Source organism: Leptodactylus fuscus, unplaced genomic scaffold, assembly GCF_031893055.1.
Source record: "Leptodactylus fuscus isolate aLepFus1 unplaced genomic scaffold, aLepFus1.hap2 HAP2_SCAFFOLD_876, whole genome shotgun sequence".
Classification (NCBI taxonomy): Eukaryota; Metazoa; Chordata; class Amphibia; order Anura; family Leptodactylidae; genus Leptodactylus; species Leptodactylus fuscus.
In genome coordinates, this window is record NW_027440922.1 from 17,094 (window position 1) to 39,130 (window position 22,037).

A 22,037-nucleotide genomic window follows, 5' to 3' on the forward strand; every position below is an offset into this window, starting at 1 on the left:
CTCAGTAGTCTGCACTGTGGGTGGCTCAGTAGTCTGCACTGTTGGTGGCTCAGTAGTCTGCACTGTTGGTGGCTCAGTAGTCTGCACTGTTGGTGGCTCAGTAGTCTGCACTGTTGGTGGCTCAGTAGTCTGCACTGTTGGTGGCTCAGTAGTCTGCACTGTGGGTGGCTCAGTAGTCAGCACTGTTGGGAGCTCAGTAGTCAGCACTGTTGGGAGCTCAGTAGTCAGCACTGTTGGGAGCTCAGTAGTCAGCACTCTGGGTGGCTCAGTAGTCAGCACTGTTGGGAGCTCAGTAGTCAGCACTGTTGGGAGCTCAGTAGTCAGCACTGTTGGGAGGCTCTGTAGTCAGCACTGTGGGTGGCTCAGTAGTCTGCACTGTTGGGAGCTCAGTAGTCAGCACTGTTGGGAGCTCAGTAGCCAGCACTGTTGGGAGCTCAGTAGTCAGCACTGTTGGGAGCTCAGTAGTCAGCACTGTTGGTGGCTCAGTAGTCAGCACTGTGGGAGGCTCAGTAGTCAGCACTGTTGGGGGCTCAGTAGTCAGCACTGTTGGGAGCTCAGTAGTCAGCATTGTGGGTGGCTCAGTAGTCAGCACTGTTGGGAGCTCTGTAGTCAGCACTGTTGGTGGCTCAGTAGTCTGCACTGTTGGTGGCTCAGTAGTCAGCACTGTTGGGAGCTCAGTAGTCAGCATCGTGGGTGGCTCAGTAGCCAGCACTGGGTAACTGATGACGTCCGGGCACCAGAGGTAAAATGGCGCCTCGGTCAGCTTTCACCAATGTGCCTGAGGGGTTAATGCTCTCAATCAGTGTGAGCCCTGATCACGGGCATTAGCACATAGTGTCTGCTGTATAAATCAGGAGCTACGGCTCCCGAGTGGCCGCTATTGTTAAACACCCGGCATCCGCCATACTAGTACAGCAGATTTCAGGAAGGGGTTAAGTATAACGAGAGTGAGAGTAGATGACACCAAATCATCAAAGGAGTCAGACTCCCACCCTAACAAGGGCAGTACCATTACTTGCCCTAAATACACCCCACCTGATGCGTTTCATAGCCCTTTGACCACTACTCATCAGGGGATATTAAAGGACGAACTCAATCATTCCAGGTATGCCCCAACCGTGAACGTAGGGGGAGCTCTCACACTGGTGAAAGATGCTCAGGATGATGAAAGAATGAACCTGGTCAATGTACTGGCTCAGTCATCAGCACTATTGGTTTCTCAGTGGTTATCATTCACTGTTGGAGGCTTAGTAGTCAGCACTGTGGGTGGCTCAGTAGTCAGCACTGTGGGTGGCTCAGTAGTCAGCACTGTTGGGAGCTCAGTGGTTATTATTCACCGTTTGTGGCTCAGTAGTCAGCATTGTTGGTGGCTCAGTAGTCAGCACTGTTGGTGGCTCAGTAGTCAGCACTGTTGGTGGCTCAGTAGTCAGCACTGTTGGTGGCTCAGTAGTCAGCTCTGTTGGTGGCTCAGTAGTCAGCACTGTTGGTGGCTCAGTAGTCAGCACTGTTGGTGGCTCAGTGGTCAGCACTGTTGGTGGCTCCGTAGTCAGCTCTGTTGGTGGCTCAGTAGTCAGCTCTGTTGGTGGCTCAGTAGTCAGCTCTGTTGGTGGCTCCGTAGTCAGCACTCTGGGTGGCTCAGTAGTCAGCTCTGTTGGTGGCTCAGTAGTCAGCTCTGTTGGTGGCTCCGTAGTCAGCACTCTGGGTGGCTCAGTAGTCAGCTCTGTTGGTGGCTCAGTAGTCAGCTCTGTTGGTGGCTCGGTAGTCAGCACTGTTGGGAGCTCAGTAGTCTGCACTGTGGGAGGCTCTGTAGTCAGCACTGTTGGTGGCTCAGTAGTCTGCACTGTTGGGGGCTCAGTAGTCTGCACTGTTGGTGACTCTGTAGTCAGCACTGTTGGTGGCTCAGTAGTCTGCACTGTTGGGAGCTCAGTATTCAGCACTGTTGGGAGCTCAGTAGTCAGCACTGTTGGTGGCTCAGTAGTCAGCTCTGTTGGTGGCTCCGTAGTCAGCACTCTGGGTGTCTCAGTAGTCTGCACTGTTGGTGGCTCAGTAGTCAGCACTGTTGGTGGCTCAGTAGTCTGCACTGTTGGTGGCTCAGTAGTCAGCACTGTTGGGAGCTCAGTAGTCAGCACTGTGGGAGGCTCAGTAGTCTGCACTGTTGGTGGCTCAGTAGTCAGCACTGTTGGGAGCTCAGTAGTCAGCACTGTTGGTGGCTCAGTAGTCTGCACTGTTGGGAGCTCAGTATTCAGCACTGTTGGGAGCTCAGTAGTCAGCACTGTGGGAGGCTCAGTAGTCTGCACTGTTGGTGGCTCAATAGTCAGCACTGTTGGTGGCTCAATAGTCAGCACTGTTGGTGGCTCAGTAGTCTGAACTGTTGGTGGCTCAGTAGTCTGCACTGTGGGTGGCTCAGTAGTCAGCACTGTTGGTGGCTCAGTAGTCAGCTCTGTTGGTGGCTCAGTAGTCAGCACTGTTGGTGGCTCAGTGGTCAGCACTGTGGGTGCCTCAGTAGTCAGCAATGTGGGTGCCTCAGTAGTCAGCACTGTTGGTTGCTCCGTAGTCAGCTCTGTTGGTGGCTCAGTAGTCAGCTCTGTTGGTGGCTCAGTAGTCAGCTCTGTTGGTGGCTCCGTAGTCAGCACTCTGGGTGGCTCAGTAGTCAGCTCTGTTGGTGGCTCAGTAGTCAGCTCTGTTGGTGGCTCGGTAGTCAGCACTGTTGGGAGCTCAGTCGTCAGCACTGTTGGTGGCTCAGTAGTCAGCACTGTTGGGAGCTCAGTAGTCTGCACTGTTGGTGGCTCAGTAGTCTGCACTGTTGGTGACTCTGTAGTCAGCACTGTTGGTGGCTCAGTAGTCTGCACTGTTGGTGGCTCAGTAGTCAGCAACGGTGGGAGGCTCTGTAGTCGGCACTGTTGGGAGCTCAGTAGTCAGGACTGTTGGAGGCTCTGTAGTCAGCACTGTGGGTGCCTCAGTAGTCAGCACTGTTGGTGGCTCAGTAGTCAGCTCTGTTGGTGGCTCCGTAGTCAGCACTCTGGGTGGCTCAGTAGTCTGCACTGTTGGTGGCTCAGTAGTCAGCACTGTTGGGAGCTCAGTAGTCTGCACTGTTGGTGGCTCAGTAGTCTGCACTGTTGGTGGCTCAGTAGTCAGCACTGTTGGGAGCTCAGTAGTCAGCACTGTGGGAGGCTCAGTAGTCTGCACTGTTGGTGGCTCAATAGTCAGCACTGTTGGTGGCTCAATAGTCAGCACTGTTGGTGGCTCAGTAGTCTGCACTGTTGGTGGCTCAGTAGTCTGCACTGTTGGTGGCTCAGTAGTCAGCACTGTTGGGGGCTCTGTAGTCAGCACTGTTGGGGGCTCTGTAGTCTGCACTGTTGGGGGCTCTGTAGTCAGCACTGTTGGGGGCTCTGTAGTCAGCACTGTTGGGGGCTCTGTAGTCAGCACTGTTGGGGGCTCTGTAGTCAGCACTGTTGGGGGCTCTGTAGTCAGCACTGTTGGTGACTCTGTAGTCAGCACTGTTGGTGGCTCAGTAGTCTGCACTGTTGGGAGCTCAGTATTCAGCACTGTTGGGAGCTCAGTAGTCAGCACTGTTGGGGGCTCTGTAGTCAGCAACGGTGGGAGGCTCTGTAGTCAGCACTGTTGGGAGCTCAGTAGTCAGGACTGTTGGTGGCTCAGTAGTCTGCACTGTGGGTGGCTCAGTAGTCAGCACTGTTGGTGGCTCAGTAGTCAGCTCTGTTGGTGGCTCAGTAGTCAGCACTGTTGGTGGCTCAGTGGTCAGCACTGTGGGTGCCTCAGTAGTCAGCAATGTGGGTGCCTCAGTAGTCAGCACTGTTGTTTGCTCCGTAGTCAGCTCTGTTGGTGGCTCAGTAGTCAGCTCTGTTGGTGGCTCAGTAGTCAGCTCTGTTGGTGGCTCCGTAGTCAGCACTCTGGGTGGCTCAGTAGTCAGCTCTGTTGGTGGCTCAGTAGTCAGCTCTGTTGGTGGCTCGGTAGTCAGCACTGTTGGGAGCTCAGTCGTCAGCACTGTTGGTGGCTCAGTAGTCAGCACTGTTGGGAGCTCAGTAGTCTGCACTGTTGGGGGCTCTGTAGTCAGCACTGTTGGTGGCTCAGTAGTCTGCACTGTTGGTGGCTCAGTAGTCAGCAACGGTGGGAGGCTCTGTAGTCGGCACTGTTGGGAGCTCAGTAGTCAGGACTGTTGGAGGCTCTGTAGTCAGCACTGTGGGTGCCTCAGTAGTCAGCACTGTTGGTGGCTCAGTAGTCAGCTCTGTTGGTGGCTCCGTAGTCAGCACTCTGGGTGGCTCAGTAGTCTGCACTGTTGGTGGCTCAGTAGTCAGCACTGTTGGGAGCTCAGTAGTCTGCACTGTTGGTGGCTCAGTAGTCTGCACTGTTGGTGGCTCAGTAGTCAGCACTGTTGGGAGCTCAGTAGTCAGCACTGTGGGAGGCTCAGTAGTCTGCACTGTTGGTGGCTCAATAGTCAGCACTGTTGGTGGCTCAATAGTCAGCACTGTTGGTGGCTCAGTAGTCTGCACTGTTGGTGGCTCAGTAGTCTGCACTGTTGGTGGCTCAGTAGTCTGCACTGTTGGTGGCTCAGTAGTCTGCACTGTTGGTGGCTCAGTAGTCTGCACTGTTGGTGGCTCAGTAGTCAGCACTGTTGGGGGCTCTGTAGTCAGCACTGTTGGGGGCTCTGTAGTCTGCACTGTTGGGGGCTCTGTAGTCAGCACTGTTGGGGGCTCTGTAGTCAGCACTGTTGGGGGCTCTGTAGTCAGCACTGTTGGGGGCTCTGTAGTCAGCACTGTTGGGGGCTCTGTAGTCAGCACTGTTGGGGGCTCTGTAGTCAGCACTGTTGGGGGCTCTGTAGTCAGCAACGGTGGGAGGCTCTGTAGTCAGCACTGTTGGGAGCTCAGTAGTCAGCACTGTTGGTGGCTCAGTATTCAGCACTGTTGGGGGCTCTGTAGTCAGCAACGGTGGGAGGCTCTGTAGTCAGCACTGTTGGGAGCTCAGTAGTCAGGACTGTTGGAGGCTCTGTAGTCAGCACTGTGGGTGCCTCAGTAGTCAGCAATGTGGGTGCCTCAGTAGTCAGCACTGTTGGTTGCTCCGTAGTCAGCTCTGTTGGTGGCTCAGTAGTCAGCTCTGTTGGTGGCTCAGTAGTCAGCTCTGTTGGTGGCTCCGTAGTCAGCACTCTGGGTGGCTCAGTAGTCAGCTCTGTTGGTGGCTCAGTAGTCTGCACTGTTGGTGGCTCAGTAGTCTGCACTGTGGGTGGCTCAGTAGTCAGCACTGTTGGTGGCTCAGTAGTCAGCTCTGTTGGTGGCTCAGTAGTCAGCACTGTTGGTGGCTCAGTGGTCAGCACTGTGGGTGCCTCAGTAGTCAGCAATGTGGGTGCCTCAGTAGTCAGCACTGTTGGTTGCTCCGTAGTCAGCTCTGTTGGTGGCTCAGTAGTCAGCTCTGTTGGTGGCTCAGTAGTCAGCTCTGTTGGTGGCTCCGTAGTCAGCACTCTGGGTGGCTCAGTAGTCAGCTCTGTTGGTGGCTCGGTAGTCAGCTCTGTTGGTGGCTCGGTAGTCAGCACTGTTGGGAGCTCAGTCGTCAGCACTGTTGGTGGCTCAGTAGTCAGCACTGTTGGGAGCTCAGTAGTCAGAACTGTTGGTTGCTCCGTAGTCAGCTCTGTTGGTGGCTCAGTAGTCAGCTCTGTTGGTGGCTCAGTAGTCAGCTCTGTTGGTGGCTCAGTAGTCAGCTCTGTTGGTGGCTCCGTAGTCAGCACTCTGGGTGGCTCAGTAGTCAGCTCTGTTGGTGGCTCAGTAGTCAGCTCTGTTGGTGGCTCGGTAGTCAGCACTGTTGGGAGCTCAGTCGTCAGCACTGTGGGTGGCTCAGTAGTCAGCACTGTGGGTGGCTCAGTAGTCAGCACTGTTGGTGGCTCAGTAGTCTGCACTGTTGGTGACTCTGTAGTCAGCACTGTTGGTGGCTCAGTAGTCTGCACTGTTGGGAGCTCAGTATTCAGCACTGTTGGGAGCTCAGTAGTCAGCACTGTGGGAGGCTCAGTAGTCTGCACTGTTGGTGGCTCAATAGTCAGCACTGTTGGTGGCTCAATAGTCAGCACTGTTGGTGGCTCAGTAGTCTGCACTGTTGGTGGCTCAGTAGTCTGCACTGTTGGTGGCTCAGTAGTCTGCACTGTGGGTGGCTCAGTAGTCAGCAACGGTGGGAGGCTCTGTAGTCAGCACTGTTGGGAGCTCAGTAGTCAGGACTGTTGGAGGCTCTGTAGTCAGCACTGTGGGTGCCTCAGTAGTCAGCAATGTGGGTGCCTCAGTAGTCAGCACTGTTGGTTGCTCAATAGTCAGCACTGTGGGTGGCTCAGTAGTCGGCACTATTGGGAGCTCAGTAGTAAGCACTGTTTGGAGCTCAGTAGTCAGCACTGTGGGTGGCTCAGTAATCAGCACTGTGGGTGGCTCAGTAATCAGCACTGTGGGTGGCTTAGTAGTCAGCACTGTTGGTTGCTCAATAGTCAGCACTGTGGGTGGCTCAGTAATCGGCACTATTGGGATCTCAGTAGTCAGCACTGTTGGGAGCTCAGTAGTCAGCACTGTGGGTGGCTCAGTAATCAGCACTGTGGGTGGCTCAGTAATCAGCACTGTGTGTGGCTCAGTAGTCAGCACCGTGGGTGGCTCAGTAGTCAGCACCGTGGGTGGCTCAGTAGTCAGCACTGATGCCTTTCCTCCATTATTCAGTTCCATCAGTGGTATTTTGCATGTTTTTGGCCCTTGATTGCGGGGGTTTGTCCTGGATCCTCTGGATTCTTCCCACACTTTCTTACTGTATGGTTGTAGATGGTTAGCCCCAGTGGGTCAGTGGCCAATGATGAATGTTGGTAGTCCCTGTACTGTGCTGTGGAATATGTCGGCGCTATAGAGATAAAATAACTAATCACAATGAACCTGAAGGTGTTAGCCACTGACTAGCTGTCTCTTTCTTTCCACCATTTCCTCACCATCACTCCTCAGGGTAAACGACAGTATCCTGTTTGTGAATGAGGTGGACGTGCGGGAGGTGACACACAGCACCGCGGTGGAAGCTCTGAAGGATGCAGGCTCCATTGTCCGTCTCTACGTGATGCGCAGGAAGCCGGCATCGGAGAAAATCATAGAGATCAAACTGATCAAAGGTCCAAAAGGTGACTAAGTGTGACCACCAGGGTGATAAGATGCTCCTCTGTCCATGTCCCCATGTTCTCCTCACAGCCTACTTCTATGTTATCTACAATCCTTCTTCTATTGCCATTCTTCTTTAATCTTGTCCTCACATTCCCAGTCATTCGTCTTCTATCTCACCACCACGCCACTGGCCATCCGTCTTCTATCTCCAGTCATCCTTCTTCTATCTCACCATCACACCACTGGCCATCCTTCTTCTATCTCCAGTCATCTGTCTTCTATCTCACCATCACAACACTGGCCATCCTTCTTCTATCTCCAGTCATCTGTCTTCTATCTCACCATCACACCACTGGCCATCCTTCTTCTATCTCCAGTCATCCGTCTTCTATCTCACCATCACACCAGTGGCCATCCTTCTTCTATCTCCAGTCATCCGTCTATCTCACCATCACACCAGTGGCCATCCTTCTTCTATCTCCAGTCATCCGTCTATCTCACCATCACACCACTGGCCATCCTTCTTTTATCTCCAGTCATCCGTCTTCTATCTCACCATCACACCATTGGCCATCCTTCTTCTATCTCCAGTCATCCATCTTCTATCGCACCACCACACCACTGGCCATCCTTCTTCTATCTCCAGTCATCCATCTCCTATCTCACCATCACACCACTGGTCATCCTTCTTCTATCTCCAGTCATCCTTCTTCTATCTCACCATCACACCACTGGTCATCCTTCTTCTATCTCCAGTCATTCGTCTTCTATCGCACCACCACACCACTGGCCATCCTTCTTCTATCTCCAGTCATCCATCTTCTATCGCACCATCACACCACTGGCCATCCTTCTTCTATCTCCAGTCATCCTTCTTCTATCTCACCACCACGCCACTGACCATCCGTCTTCTATCTCCAGTCATCCATCTTCTATCGCACCACCACACCACTGGCCATCCTTCTTCTATCTCCAGTCATCCTTCTTCTATCTCACCATCACACCACTGGCCATCCTTCTTCTATCTCCAGTCATCCGTCTTCTATCTCACCATCACACCACTGACCATCCTTCTTCTATCTCCAGTCATCCGTCTTCTATCTCACCATCACACCACTGACCATCCTTCTTCTATCTCCAGTCATCCGTCTTCTATCTCACCATCACACCACTGACCATCCTTCTTCTATCTCCAGTCATCCGTCTTCTATCTCACCATCACACCACTGGCCATCCTTCTTCTATCTCCAGTCATCCGTCTTCTATCTCACCATCACACCACTGACCATCCTTCTTCTATCTCCAGTCATCCGTCTTCTATCTCACCATCACACCACTGACCATCCTTCTTCTATCTCCAGTCATCCGTCTTCTATCTCACCATCACACCACTGGCCATCCTTCTTCTATCTCCAGTCATCCGTCTTCTATCTCACCATCACACCACTGACCATCCTTCTTCTATCTCCAGTCATCCGTCTTCTATCTCACCATCACACCATTGGCCATCCTTCTTTTATCTCCAGTCATCCTTCTTCTATCGCACCACCACACCACTGGTCATCCTTCTTCTATCTCCAGTCATCCTTCTTCTATCTCACCATCACACCACTGGTCATCCTTCTTCTATCTCCAGTCATCCGTCTTCTATCTCACCATCACACCACTGGTCATCCTTCTTCTATCTCCAGTCATCCTTCTTCTATCTCACCATCGCACCACTGGCCATCCTTCTTCTATCTCCAGTCATCCTTCTTCTATCTCACCATCACACCTCTGGTCATCCTTCTTCTATCTCCAGTCATCCATCTTCTATCTCACCATCACACCACTGGTCATCCTTCTTCTATCTCCAGTCATCCTTCTTCTATCTCACCATCACACCTCTGGTCATCCTTCTTCTATTTCACCATCACACCTTTGGTCATCCTTCTTCTATCTCATCATCACACCACTGGTCATCCTTCTTCTATCTCCAGTCATCCGTCTTCTATCTCACCATCACACCTCTGGTCTTCCTTCTTCTATCTCACTATCACACGTCTGGTCATCCTTCTTCTATCTCATCATCACACCTCTGGTCTTCCTTCTTCTATCTCACTATCACACCTCTGATCATCCTTCTTCTATCTCATCATCACACCTCTGATCATCCTTCTTCTATTTCACCATCACACCTCTGGTCATCCTTCTTCTATCTCACTATCACACGTCTGGTCATCCTTCTTCTATCTCATCATCACACCTCTGGTCTTCCTTCTTCTATCTCATCATCACACCTCTGGTCATCCTTCTTCTATCTCATCATCACACCTCTGGTCTTCCTTCTTCTATCTCATCATCACACCTCTGGTCATCCTTCTTCTATCTCATCATCACACCTTTGGTCATCTTCTATCTCATCATCACACCTTTGGTCATCTTCTATCTCATCATCACATCATTGGTCATCTTCTATCTCATCATCACATCATTGGTCATCTTCTATCTCATCATCACACCACTGGTTTTCTTCTTCTTCTGGTCATCCTTCTTCTCCCTTGCCCTCACTTTCCTGTCTTCTTTTGGTCCTGCAGGTCTTGGGTTCAGCATTGCCGGTGGTGTTGGTAATCAGCACATTCCCGGTGATAATAGTATATATGTTACCAAGATCATTGAAGGTGGCGCTGCACATAAGGACATGCGACTGCAAATTGGAGACAAAATTCTTGCGGTGAGATGACATCCCACAATACAGTATGTTCCTGTAGAAATTGTGTCCATAGAGAAAGGACACGTGACAACAGAAGTCTTCAGCCTCAGACTATTGTCCTCATCCTTCCTACACTCCCGTCATCCTCAGTCTCATGTGCACATTTCTGATATTCTGATTTATTGAGGTTTTGGTGGGGTCATAGATGTGATGGTGAGGGCCTGAAGGATATTAGTCCAGGCATTGCTCCAGATAGAGCAGGTCTTGTTCTTCCAGCCTCATATTTGCTGTATCATTAGGGAAACGAGCGGCAATCTCATTCCAGACCCACCTAAAATTAGACTCCTCCTGAAACAGAAGGCAGATCTAGGCCAAGTCCTAAACACACAGAACAGCAAAGTACATGTAGGACATATTAGTACCTGGGGGAATGGCTTCCTCTATGGGGTGGATGTTTTCGTGGTGTGGGAGATACAAGGAGTCTTGACCATTGATGATGATATAACTGCGGGAGAGGGAATCTTCATGATGGCCTATGCTCATAATGCTCCTGTGGGGCTTGCCATCCTTTAAGGGCACATCAACATATCCTTACTGGGCACAGGAGAGGACCTTTTTCTTGGGAGATCCTAGGTCAATGTAGATTGAGCGACATTGGCTGTGGTACTGGCGACCATTGGTATCTGTAGACTTTCCTGGAGTCTAAGATGACATAGAAGTGACAGTACAGTCATGGAGGGATTGGAGGTCTCCTTGTACATAGCTTGCAATGTACTCTTAGTGGAGACTTATTGTGGAGGACATTATTGTGTCTTACTCGTCCCAGTACATGAATACGTTCATGTGATCTAGATAAGACGTCGCTCCTTACTGCTCTCTGCCATCTTGCAGGTGAACCATGTCAGTCTGGAGGATGTGATGCATGAAGATGCGGTGGCAGCATTGAAGAATACATCAGACATTGTCTACCTGAAAGTGGCCAAACCTACCAATGTCTATCTGAATGACTCCTACGCTCCCCCAGACATCACCACATGTAAGGAGCCTTGGCGTTTTCAGTAATATGGCCTCCCCTTCTGTACACGGCAACAACTATCTTCCTTTCTATCTCTGCAGCCTACTCGCAGCAGCTGGACAGTGATCTGTGTCACCCAAGTTATCTGGGCCCCGAATACGCTCCAGTAATGACACCAACCTCGCCCCGCAGATATTCCCCAATCCCCAAAGAACTTATGGGAGAAGAGGAGGTGCCACGGTAAGTCCTAGAAGACATAGATGAGATGGGAGCATAGGAAGTAAGACCAGCCAGATAGACCATCCGGCATAGAAGAAGATAGATCTGGCCGGTTGGATGTAGGATGGAGGACACGAGATGGAGGAGGAACTGATGGACAGATATCATAGTCCATACATGGCAGAATGAGGAGACTAGAGCCAGGTCAGATAAGCTGTATGAGCTTTACATTGGACTTCTATTACAGGGAGCCTCGCAGGATTGTGATACACCGAGGGTCTACAGGGCTGGGCTTTAATATTGTTGGTGGAGAAGATGGAGAAGGAATATTCATCTCATTCATCTTGGCGGGAGGTCCAGCTGACCTGAGCGGAGCTTTACGGAAGGGAGATCAAATCTTGTCAGTGAGTACCATGACAGTAATGCTTATATGGTTATTATATGTCGTCTTCAAGTAGAGAAGATGGAATTAGGCTTTAATAATGTTAGTTAGTGTCAGAAGATAATCCATGATGTAGGGTGAACTAAAACTGAGGGGAAATTGTCCAGGCCCAGGCTAAAATACCATTGCAGACCCATTACCATGGTAGGCCCAAGGTGAAATGCCAAGGCAGTGATCCCAAAGTCTCTGTAAGTGAAGCACCAAGAAGGATGAGGTCTAACACAGTGGTCACAAACACAAAAATGAGTGCTGATATCAGATGGTCTACTATGTGATCAAACCTAATTCCAGCCATCTATAGTCCAGATGTGGTCTACAACGTGACCAAACCCAAGTACGGCCATCTATAGACCAGATGTGGTGTACAATGTGACCAAACCCAAGTACGGCCATCTATAGTCCAGATGTGGTGTACAATGTGACCAAACCCAAGTAAGCCATCTATAGTCCAGATGTGGTCTACAGTGTGACCAAACCCAAGTACGGCCATCTATAGTCCAGATGTGGTCTACTACGTTACCCAACCCAAGTACGGCCATCTATAGTCCAGATGTGGTCTACTACGTTACCCAACCTAAGTACGGTCATCTATAGTCCAGATGTGGTCTACAGTGTGACCAAACCCAAGTATGGCCATCTGTAGTCCAGATGTGGTCTACTACGTTACCCAACCCAAGTACGGCCATCTATAGTCCAGATGTGGTCTACTACGTTACCCAACCTAAGTACGGTCATCTATAGTCCAGATGTGGTCTACAGTGTGACCAAACCCAAGTATGGCCATCTGTAGTCCAGATGTGGTCTATTAGGTGACCAAACCCAAGTACGGCCATCTATAGACCAGATGTGGTCTACAGTGTGACCAAACCCAAGTACGGTCATCTATAGTCCAGATGTGGTCTACAACGTGACCAAACCCAAGTACGGCCATCTATAGTCCAGATGTGGTCTACAACGTGACCAAACCGAAGTACGGCCATCTATAGTCCAGATGTGGTCTACAACGTGACCAAACCCAAGTACGGCCATCTATAGTCCAGATGTAGTCTACAGTGTGACCAAACCCAAGTATGGCCATCTATAGTCCAGATGTGGTCTACAGTGTGACCAAACCCAAGTATGGCCATCTGTAGTCCAGATGTGGTCTACAGTGTGACCAAACCCAAGTACGGCCATCTATAGTCCAGATGTGGTTTACTACGTGATCAAAACTAAGTACGGCCATCTATAGTCCAGATGTGGTCTACAACGTGACCAAACCCAAGTACGGCCATCTATAAACCAGATGTGGTCTACAACGTGACCAAACCCAAGTACGGCCATCTATAAACCAGATGTGGTCTACAACGTGACCAAACCCAAGTACGGCCATCTATAGACCAGATGTGGTCTACAACGTGACCAAACCCAAGTACGGCCATCTATAGACCAGATGTGGTCTACAGTGTGACCAAACCCAAGTACGGCCATCTATAGACCAGATGTGGTCTACAACGTGACCAAACCGAAGTATGGCCATCTATAGTCCAGATGTGGTCTACAGTGTGACCAAACCCAAGTAAGCCATCTATAGTCCAGATGTGGTCTACAACGTGACCAAACCCAAGTATGGCCATCTATAGTCCAGATGTGGTCTACAACGTGACCAAACCCAAGTACGGCCATCTATAGTCCAGTTGTGGTCTACAACATGACCAAACCCAAGTACGGCCATCTATAGTCCAAATGTGGTCTACTACGTTACCCAACCCAAGTACGGCCATCTATAGTCCAGATGTGGTCTACAGTGTGACCAAACCCAAGTATGGCCATCTATAGTCCAGATGTGGTCTACAACGTGACCAAACCGAAGTATGGCCATCTATAGTCCAGATGTGGTCTACAGTGTGACCAAACCCAAGTAAGCCATCTATAGTCCATTCTACATGAGTGCAGAGTAAAGCTCTTCTATGTGAGGTCCTCTATCATAATTGGAATAAGGACCCATTGTACATCTGCAGGAGAATAGTCCAGGTCTTCCATTGGCCATTTACTGGCCACTGTTGGAGGTTGTCGGAGTATTTTCTGGTGATTGTCAGCTGTCATGGCTGTAACTTTTCAGGTGAATGGGGTGGATCTGAGGAACGCGACCCACGAACAGGCAGCGCTGGCTCTGAAGAATGCAGGTCAGACTGTCACCATCATTGCCCAGTACAAGCCTGAGGGTAAGGGTTCTCCTGTAATATGAGGTGGTGGGTGATGTCTATGAGGACCCTCCACTGATGACATGCCATTGACCTGACAGAGTACAGCAGATTTGAAGCCAAGATCCACGACCTGCGGGAGCAGCTGATGAACAGTAGCCTGGGCTCCGGGAGCGCGTCGCTGCATAATGCCAATGGTGGCAAGAGAGGCTTCTACATCAGGTAAGGAGCCCACTGGAGGGACATCCCTCCCCATCCTGCTTAGAAGGTCAGTGGGCACATTCGTCAGCTCTCTAACCCTTCCCACCCTTTCATGTCCTGCTCTCAGGGCTCTCTTTGACTATGACAAGACCCGGGACTGCGGATTCCTCAGTCAAGCTCTCAGCTTCAAGTTTGGAGATGTCCTCCATGTTATAGATGCCACCGATGAAGAGTGGTGGCAGGCAAGACGCGTCCAACCGGAAGGAGAAGAGGTCGGCTTCATCCCCAGTAAGAGAAGGTGAGATATCATACAGGCCCGAAGAGCTATTGATGGATCTACCCTGCATGGAGATATCAGTATATACACCTCCTACTAGTATATACACCATGTTATATACACCTCCTACTAGTATATACACCATGATATATACACCTCCTACTAGTATATACACCATGTTATATACACCTCCTACTAGTATATACACCATGTTATATACACCTCCTACTAGTATATACACCATGTTATATACACCTCCTACTAGTATATACACCATGTTATATACACCTCCTACTAGTATATACACCATGTTATATACACCTGACATAGACACGCTGACAATATTTGGGTTCCCTGAAGTCTGACTAGGTTGCCGCCACAAAGGGCCATAGGAGGCGCTACAGATTGGCTAGTGTCTCGGAGAGCAGAGGAGGGGAAGGCGCCGCTTGTCTTGCTCCACACTGAGCAGCTCTTGTACCAAGTACACAGGATAGAGCATGTCACCCCTATATCCTTGCTGTGCGCCCTTCGTGTAGGATACAGCTACACACAACACACGGCTTATTCTAGGGGCGGGAGGAAAATGATTAACAAGGCCATCGGCCAATCTGACTATATGGAAAAGAGGTGAGTGAGGTGAAGACACCGACCAATCCCAAACTGCAGGACTCCCTCAGGCCTTCTTCTAGAAGTCTTCTCCACCCAGATTGCCCCGCTAATATCCAGCTGGAGACGGCATGTTCTGCTCTGTCTATTTGGTACAACCAATGTTTGATACTGAGGAGGATAAGTGGTGCCTTTCCCTTCTTGGTCCTCTGAGTGAGGATGGGGAGTTGTTCAGCCATTAGCGCCTCCTATGGTGGCTGCTACCAGTCGCACTGTTCAGGCCTCCAGGATTGGTGCTTGTCCTTAGCCACCCGGCATATGTGGTATTCACAGTATTGGTCGTAGTAGATGGGCTGTCCTGTGGCCCTCCTCGGGGTCATCTAGGGGCTCCCCTGTTATTTCTCAGTGGACTTACTGCTATGTGGCCAGTCCCCCGCTGTATTTCTATCCCTCTGTAGTCCCTACTGGCAGAACAATGGAGTGACCTCCACTATCCCCCCCTTATCTCTCTTCACTGACACTGGTTATTTCTCTCCATAGGGTCGAGAGACGGGAATGGTCTCGGTTAAAGGTAAAGATGAGACTGTCGTGTCAGATCAGTGTGTGACGGGAGGCTGTGTGGATGATGGGATCTTCATTCTTGGGGTGTGTGGATGATGGGCTCTTCATTCTTGGGGTGTGTGGATGATGGGCTCTTCATTCTTGGGGTGTGTGGCTGAGGAGCTCTTCATTCTTGTGGTGTGTGGATGATGGGCTCTTCATTCTTGGGGTGTGTGGCTGAGGAGCTCTTCATTCTTGTGGTGTGTGGATGATGGGCTCTTCATTCTTGTGGTGTGTGGATGATGAGCTCTTCATTCTTGGGGTGTGTGGATGATGAGCTCTTCATTCTTGGGGTGTGTGGATGATGAGATCCTCATTCTTGGGGTGTGTGGATGATGAGCTCTTCATTCTTGGGGTGTGTGGCTGATGAGCTCTTCATTCTTGGGGTGTGTGGATGATGAGCTCTTCATTCTTGGGGTGTGTGGATGAGGAGCTCTTCATTCTAGGGGTGTGTGGATGATGAGATCCTCATTCTTGGGGTGTGTGGATGATGGGATCTTCATTCTTGGGGTGTGTGGATGATGGGCTCTTCATTCTTGGGGTGTGTGGATGATGGGCTCTTCATTCTTGGGGTGTGTGGCTGATGGGCTCTTCATTCTTGGGGTGTGTGGATGAGGAGCTCTTCATTCTAGGGGTGTGTGGATGAGGAGCTCTTCATTCTAGGGGTGTGTGGATGATGAGATCCTCATTCTTGGGGTGTGTGGATGATGGGATCTTCATTCTAGGGGTGTGTGGATGATGGGATCTTCATTCTTGGGGTGTGTGGATGATGGGCTCTTCATTCTTGGGGTGTGTGGATGATGAGATCCTCATTCTTGGGGTGTGTGCATGATGGGATCTTCATTCTAGGGGTGTGTGGATGATGGGATCTTCATTCTTGGGGTGTGTGGATGATGAGATCCTCATTCTTGGGGTGTGTGGATGATGGGCTCTTCATTCTAGGGGTGTGTGGATGATGGGATCTTCATTCTTGGGGTGTGTGGATGATGGGATCTTCATTCTAGGGGTGTGTGGATGATGAGCTCTTCATTCTTGGGGTGTGTGGATGATGAGATCCTCATTCTTGGGGTGTGTGGATGATGAGATCCTCATTCTAGGGGTGTGTGGATGATGAGATCCTCATTCTTGGGGTGTGTGGATGATGAGCTCTTCATTCTTGGGGTGTGTGGATGATGAGATCCTCATTCTAGGGGTGTGTGGATGATGGGATCTTCATTCTAGGGGTGTGTGGATGATGGGATCTTCATTCTTGGGGTGTGTGGCTGATGAGCTCTTCATTCTTGGGGTGTGTGGATGATGAGATCCTCATTCTTGGGGTGTGTGGATGATGGGATCTTCATTCTTGGGGTGTGTGGATGATGGGATCTTCATTCTTGGGGTGTGTGGATGATGGGATCTTCATTCTTGGGGTGTGTGGATGATGGGATCTTCATTCTTGGGGTGTGTGGATGATGGGATCTTCATTCTTGGGGTGTGTGGATGATGGGCTCTTCATTCTTGGGGTGTGTGGATGATGAGATCCTCATTCTTGGGGTGTGTGGATGATGGGATCTTCATTCTTGGGGTGTGTGGATGATGAGCTTTTCATTCTTGGGGTGTGTGGCTGATGAGCTCTTCATTCTAGGGGTGTGTGGATGATGGGCTCTTCATTCTTGGGGTGTGTGGATGATGAGATCCTCATTCTTGGGGTGTGTGGATGATGAGATCCTCATTCTTGGGGTGTGTGGATGATGGGATCTTCATTCTTGGGGTGTGTGGCTGATGAGCTCTTCATTCTAGGGGTGTGTGGATGATGGGCTCTTCATTCTTGGGGTGTGTGGATGATGGGATCTTCATTCTAGGGGTGTGTGGATGATGGGATCTTCATTCTTGGGGTGTGTGGCTGATGAGCTCTTCATTCTTGGGGTGTGTGGATGATGAGCTCTTCATTCTTGGGGTGTGTGGATGATGGGATCTTCATTCTTGGGGTGTGTGGCTGATGAGCTCTTCATTCTAGGGGTGTGTGGATGATGGGCTCTTCATTCTTGGGGTGTGTGGATGATGACTTCTTCATTCTTAAGGTCTTTGTGTGTTCTTTCAGTCTTCAGTGATCTCTCCGTTTCTTGCGTCTGTGACCTCCAGCTTCCCGGCTCTTAGTGATCAGCTGCTCGGCCACCAGTTACTTTGGTGTCTGGGCCTACCTTGGGTCCCCATCTGACCGTCTTTAGCCCCCTCAGTCACCAGTTTGTACTGGGATTATCACAACATTACCAGTTTTTAGTGTGAGGATATTGGTGACTCTCCATAGAATTTGTTATTGAGAAAGTGGAGTGTGACTGATGTGGCCTATGCAGGGGCAAGGACAACATTGTCCACATGTGACCATTGTGGGAGACGTTCTCTCCATGTATGATGTTCCACTCATGGTCATGTAGTTGTCTGGGATGTATGGCAGTCATTCTCTTCTCACTTCTCTCCTCTGCTGCACAGGACCGAAGCAGCACAACAGGTTCTCAGAGTAGGTATCTTCTTACCATCTACCACTCCCCCCATCATGGTGTCTAGTCCTCTGACTCCTTCATCCTCCTCTAATACACTGGCATTTCTCCACTCCTCCTTTGTCCTCATACATACGGCTCTACACTACGCCGCAGCATGTTGCTCTGCTATTCCTGTGCACTGGTGCCTGGTCTGACGTGTCCCCTCTTTGTCTTGGTGCAGGTCGGGAAGACACGGTGCTCAGCTATGAGACGGTTGTACATATGGAAGGTTGGTGACGTTCATTCTGGTTACAGGAGAAGGCCTTTCCTCCTCCATTATGTTCTTACCATGGACTCTCTTCTTTCCCTCATGTGCAGTGCACTATGCCCGTCCTATCATCATCCTGGGTCCCGGGAAGGACAGGGTGAACGATGACCTTCTCTCTGAATTTCCTGATAAGTTTGGCTCCTGCGTTCCTCGTGAGTATTCTTGGTGTTGGATGGGCAGATATTGGTCGCCTCCGTGTTTATGTGGTGTAGGATCAGTGTAGATCGGTCATTGAGGTAGACTCCTTGTTTGCCTATATAACTAGAGATGGTTGGGTAGGAATTTGTCATACAACCTCATGAATAATTTGACAACTAGAGCGGCCCACAGGCAAGGAACGATTAATCCGAGTCTCACTTGGAGCCCATGAAACCTGGAGAGGTAATCCAGTCTGGTCAGTGGGAAGTTTTCCGATCCGCAAGACGGACGTATCTAGAAATCACTTTCCTGAAGACAAAATTGGTGAAGAACTAATTTCAAGACAGACTCTAATTGACCATCAAGGTTTCCTTGATCCCTTGGTGGACGACTCCAGTAGATGCCATGTGACGTTGTTCTATGTGCAGGTGATGCAGGATAATCTTATTGTCATGGACAGCCCACTAGAAGTATCCAAGAGAAGATCCTCTTCATTGCCATAAAACATGGAGGACGACCACTGATGACTTTGTAGTTCTTGGCCCCAACTACGACTATCTGTTTGTGTAACGTGCGCCGATTAGGTCGGCCAAAGACTGGCACTGACCACATTCTACTTTGCAGATACGACGCGTCCAAAGCGAGATTACGAGGTGGATGGAAGAGATTATCACTTTGTGTCATCTCGAGAAAAGATGGAAAAAGACATTCAAGGTCATAAATTTATTGAGGCCGGACAATATAATGGGCACCTTTATGGGACAAGTGTGCAGAGCGTCAGGGAAGTGGCCGAGCAGGTAATTATGGCGTCCACCTCCATGAGTCCCTACTCTTACTTATGTTATATCGTCATAACCCCTGGTCATCTCTTCTCAGGGTAAACACTGTATCCTGGACGTCTCTGCCAATGCTGTCCGGCGTCTTCAGGCAGCGCAGCTCCAGCCCATCGCCATCTTTATACGGCCCAAGTCACTGGAAAACATTCTGTAAGTCCTGACCTATAATGTCAGTATAATGAGGATCTGCTGGTGATTTTGGTCCATACGATGTTGTTCCAGCATTGAGCATTGTATAGTTCAGTGATGATCTAACCCAGTGTCTGGTATAGATCTGGATGGCCTGTTGATGCAGCAGATACATGGATTTATTAACCAATCAGCGAGTGATCACACATGGGGATTGTAGAATACCTTCGGATTTGCTCCGGCGTTGCGATGGTTGTCGCCACTCACATCTATTGTCTCTTTACTTGGCAGAGAAATTAACAAACGTCTAACCGAGGAACAAGCCAGAAAAACATATGAGAGGTCCACAAAGCTGGAACAAGACTTTACTGAGTGCTTCTCAGGTGGGCCCCGACTGTGTGTATGATGGGGGGGTATATTGTACTACAGTACGGGAGGCTATTCTTCACGTGTAGACTTGGGTTTACCAGGATATGCAAATGTTGTGACAGAAGGTGGGACATCCCCCTATAAACAATCAATATTTGTCTTTTTCTCCGCAGCGGTGGTCGAGGGGGACAGCTTTGAAGAGGTCTATCATAAAATTAAGGGGATCATCGAGGATCTCTCAGGGCCCTACATCTGGGTTCCCTCCCGAGAAAGACTTTAAAACCACCAGCCTCTCTCTCCAATCCCACCATGAAATAGCGGAGACTTCTCTGTCCTGGAGCATTGTATATCGGGAGGCAATAAGGCACTCCGGCACCTCCCTGGCCTCATGTTGCCACCCCCACCTGGAGTGCCTGATTACTTCTGAATGGGGCTGACATCTCCTCCAGCAGGAGACCTTCACCATTGTGTCTCTAGAAGTGTTTCTGTGTGTATCTTGTACATGCACAAACACTCTAGAGACCACAATGTGGCTGTTCTGCTCTTGCTCGGCTCCTCGTGGGAGGGGTTTCCTCGTGAGCCGGCCCTTGCTGTGGGTTGAGCCTGTTGTATAAAAAAGACTTTTAGTCCTGGTTTTTTATCTCGCTGTCTGCGTTTACTTTGTGCATGCGTCTTATACTGGAAGAGGGAGGACTTGGAATTAATGGACAAATACCCCATTATTTCCCCCCATCCCCACGCACATGCCCTAAGAGCACGGGGCAATATGGACAATAACTTCCCCTCTCAGGGGCAGTAGATTTATGGATGTCTCCTTAGCTCTCAAACAAAGCCATGGAGGGGTTAAGTGTGCAATGTTCTGCAGGCCCTGTCACATGAGAGGTGTTAGAAGCGATGCTCTTCAGGACACAAGGTGAGAGTGCTGCGGGGCCTGGAAGGTGAAGGGTTACATACCGTACAGTAATAAAAAATAAAACTATTTTATGTGGATAAATAAAATGTTATATATTTACCTGTCGTCTTGTGGTCTCTGCTCCGCGCTGACCAAGAGGGGGCGACTCCTCATAGTCTCACACCGTGTAGGTGAGCGGTGTCCTGTGATTACAGAAGCCGGGGTGCTACAGTAGTGGGCGGTCATACAGAAGCCGGGGTGCTACAGTAGTGGGCGGTCATACAGAAGCCGGGGTGCTACAGTAGTGGGCGGTCATACAGAAGCCAGGGTGCTACAGTAGTGGGCGGTCATACAGAAGCCGGGGTGCTACAGTAGTGGGCGGTCATACAGAAGCCAGGGTGCTACAGTAGTGGGCGGTCATACAGAAGCCGGGGTGCTACAGTAGTGGGCGGTCATACAGAAGCCGGGGTGCTACAGTAGTGGGCGGTCATACAGAAGCCAAGGTGCTACAGTAGTGGGCGGTCATACAGAAGCCGGGGTGTTACAGTAGTGGGCGGTCATACAGAAGCCGGGGTGCTACAGTAGTGGGCGGTCATACAGAAGCCAAGGTGCTACAGTAGTGGGCGGTCATACAGAAGCCAAGGTGCTACAGTAGTGGGCGGTCATACAGAAGCCAAGGTGCTACAGTAGTGGGCGGTCATACAGAAGCCAGGGTGCTACAGTAGTGGGCGGTCATACAGAAGCCAAGGTGCTACAGTAGTGGGCGGTCATACAGAAGCCAAGGTGCTACAGTAGTGGGCGGTCATACAGAAGCCAAGGTGCTACAGTAGTGGGCGGTCATACAGAAGCCAAGGTGCTACAGTAGTGGGCGGTCATACAGAAGCCAAGGTGCTACAGTAGTGGGCGGTCATACAGAAGCCAGGGTGCTACAGTAGTGGGCGGTCATACAGAAGCCAAGGTGCTACAGTAGTGGGCGGTCATACAGAAGCCAGGGTGCTACAGTAGTGGGCGGTCATACAGAAGCCAAGGTGCTACAGTAGTGGGCGGTCATACAGAAGCCAAGGTGCTACAGTAGTGGGCGGTCATACAGAAGCCAAGGTGCTACAGTAGTGGGCGGTCATACAGAAGCCAGGGTGCTACAATAGTGGGCGGTCATACAGAAGCCAGGGTGCTACAGTAGTGGGCGGTCATACAGAAGCCAAGGTGTTACAGTAGTGGGCGGTCATACAGAAGCCAAGGTGCTACAGTAGTGGGCGGTCATACAGAAGCCGGGGTGCTACAGTAGTGGGCGGTCATACAGAAGCCAAGGTGCTACAGTAGTGGGCGGTCATACAGAAGCCGGGGTGCTACAGTAGTGGGCGGTCATACAGAAGCCAAGGTGCTACAGTAGTGGGCGGTCATACAGAAGCCAGGGTGCTACAGTAGTGGGCGGTCATACAGAAGCCGGGATGCTACAGTAGTGGGCGGTCATACAGAAGCCAAGGTGCTACAGTAGTGGGCGGTCATACAGAAGCCAAGGTGCTACAGTAGTGG

The 22,037-nt window shown here is 50.4% G+C and overlaps 1 protein-coding gene across 2 annotated transcripts in view; it reads left to right on the forward strand.

Annotated features, from left to right (window-relative positions):
- Positions 1-20,624, forward strand: part of DLG4 (discs large MAGUK scaffold protein 4) — a 37,409-nt gene extending 16,785 nt beyond the window's left edge. The window contains exons 2-17 of one of the 2 annotated variants that reach the window (XM_075262071.1): positions 6,969-7,138; positions 9,695-9,831; positions 10,702-10,846; positions 10,927-11,065; positions 11,292-11,448; positions 13,588-13,690; positions 13,771-13,891; positions 13,998-14,168; positions 15,294-15,338; positions 17,831-17,850; positions 18,054-18,101; positions 18,191-18,292; positions 18,903-19,075; positions 19,155-19,264; positions 19,535-19,626; positions 19,786-20,624. In XM_075262071.1, coding sequence (XP_075118172.1) covers positions 7,078-7,138; positions 9,695-9,831; positions 10,702-10,846; positions 10,927-11,065; positions 11,292-11,448; positions 13,588-13,690; positions 13,771-13,891; positions 13,998-14,168; positions 15,294-15,338; positions 17,831-17,850; positions 18,054-18,101; positions 18,191-18,292; positions 18,903-19,075; positions 19,155-19,264; positions 19,535-19,626; positions 19,786-19,892 — 1,731 coding nt within the window. In that variant the 5' untranslated portion in view covers positions 6,969-7,077 and the 3' untranslated portion in view covers positions 19,893-20,624. Of the gene's footprint in view, positions 1-6,968; positions 7,139-9,694; positions 9,832-10,701; positions 10,847-10,926; positions 11,066-11,291; positions 11,449-13,587; positions 13,691-13,770; positions 13,892-13,997; positions 14,169-15,293; positions 15,339-17,822; positions 17,851-18,053; positions 18,102-18,190; positions 18,293-18,902; positions 19,076-19,154; positions 19,265-19,534; positions 19,627-19,785 lie in introns of both variants that reach the window. The other variant, XM_075262072.1, reaches the window with a different exon arrangement.
- The last annotated feature ends 1,413 nt before the right edge of the window (positions 20,625-22,037 follow it).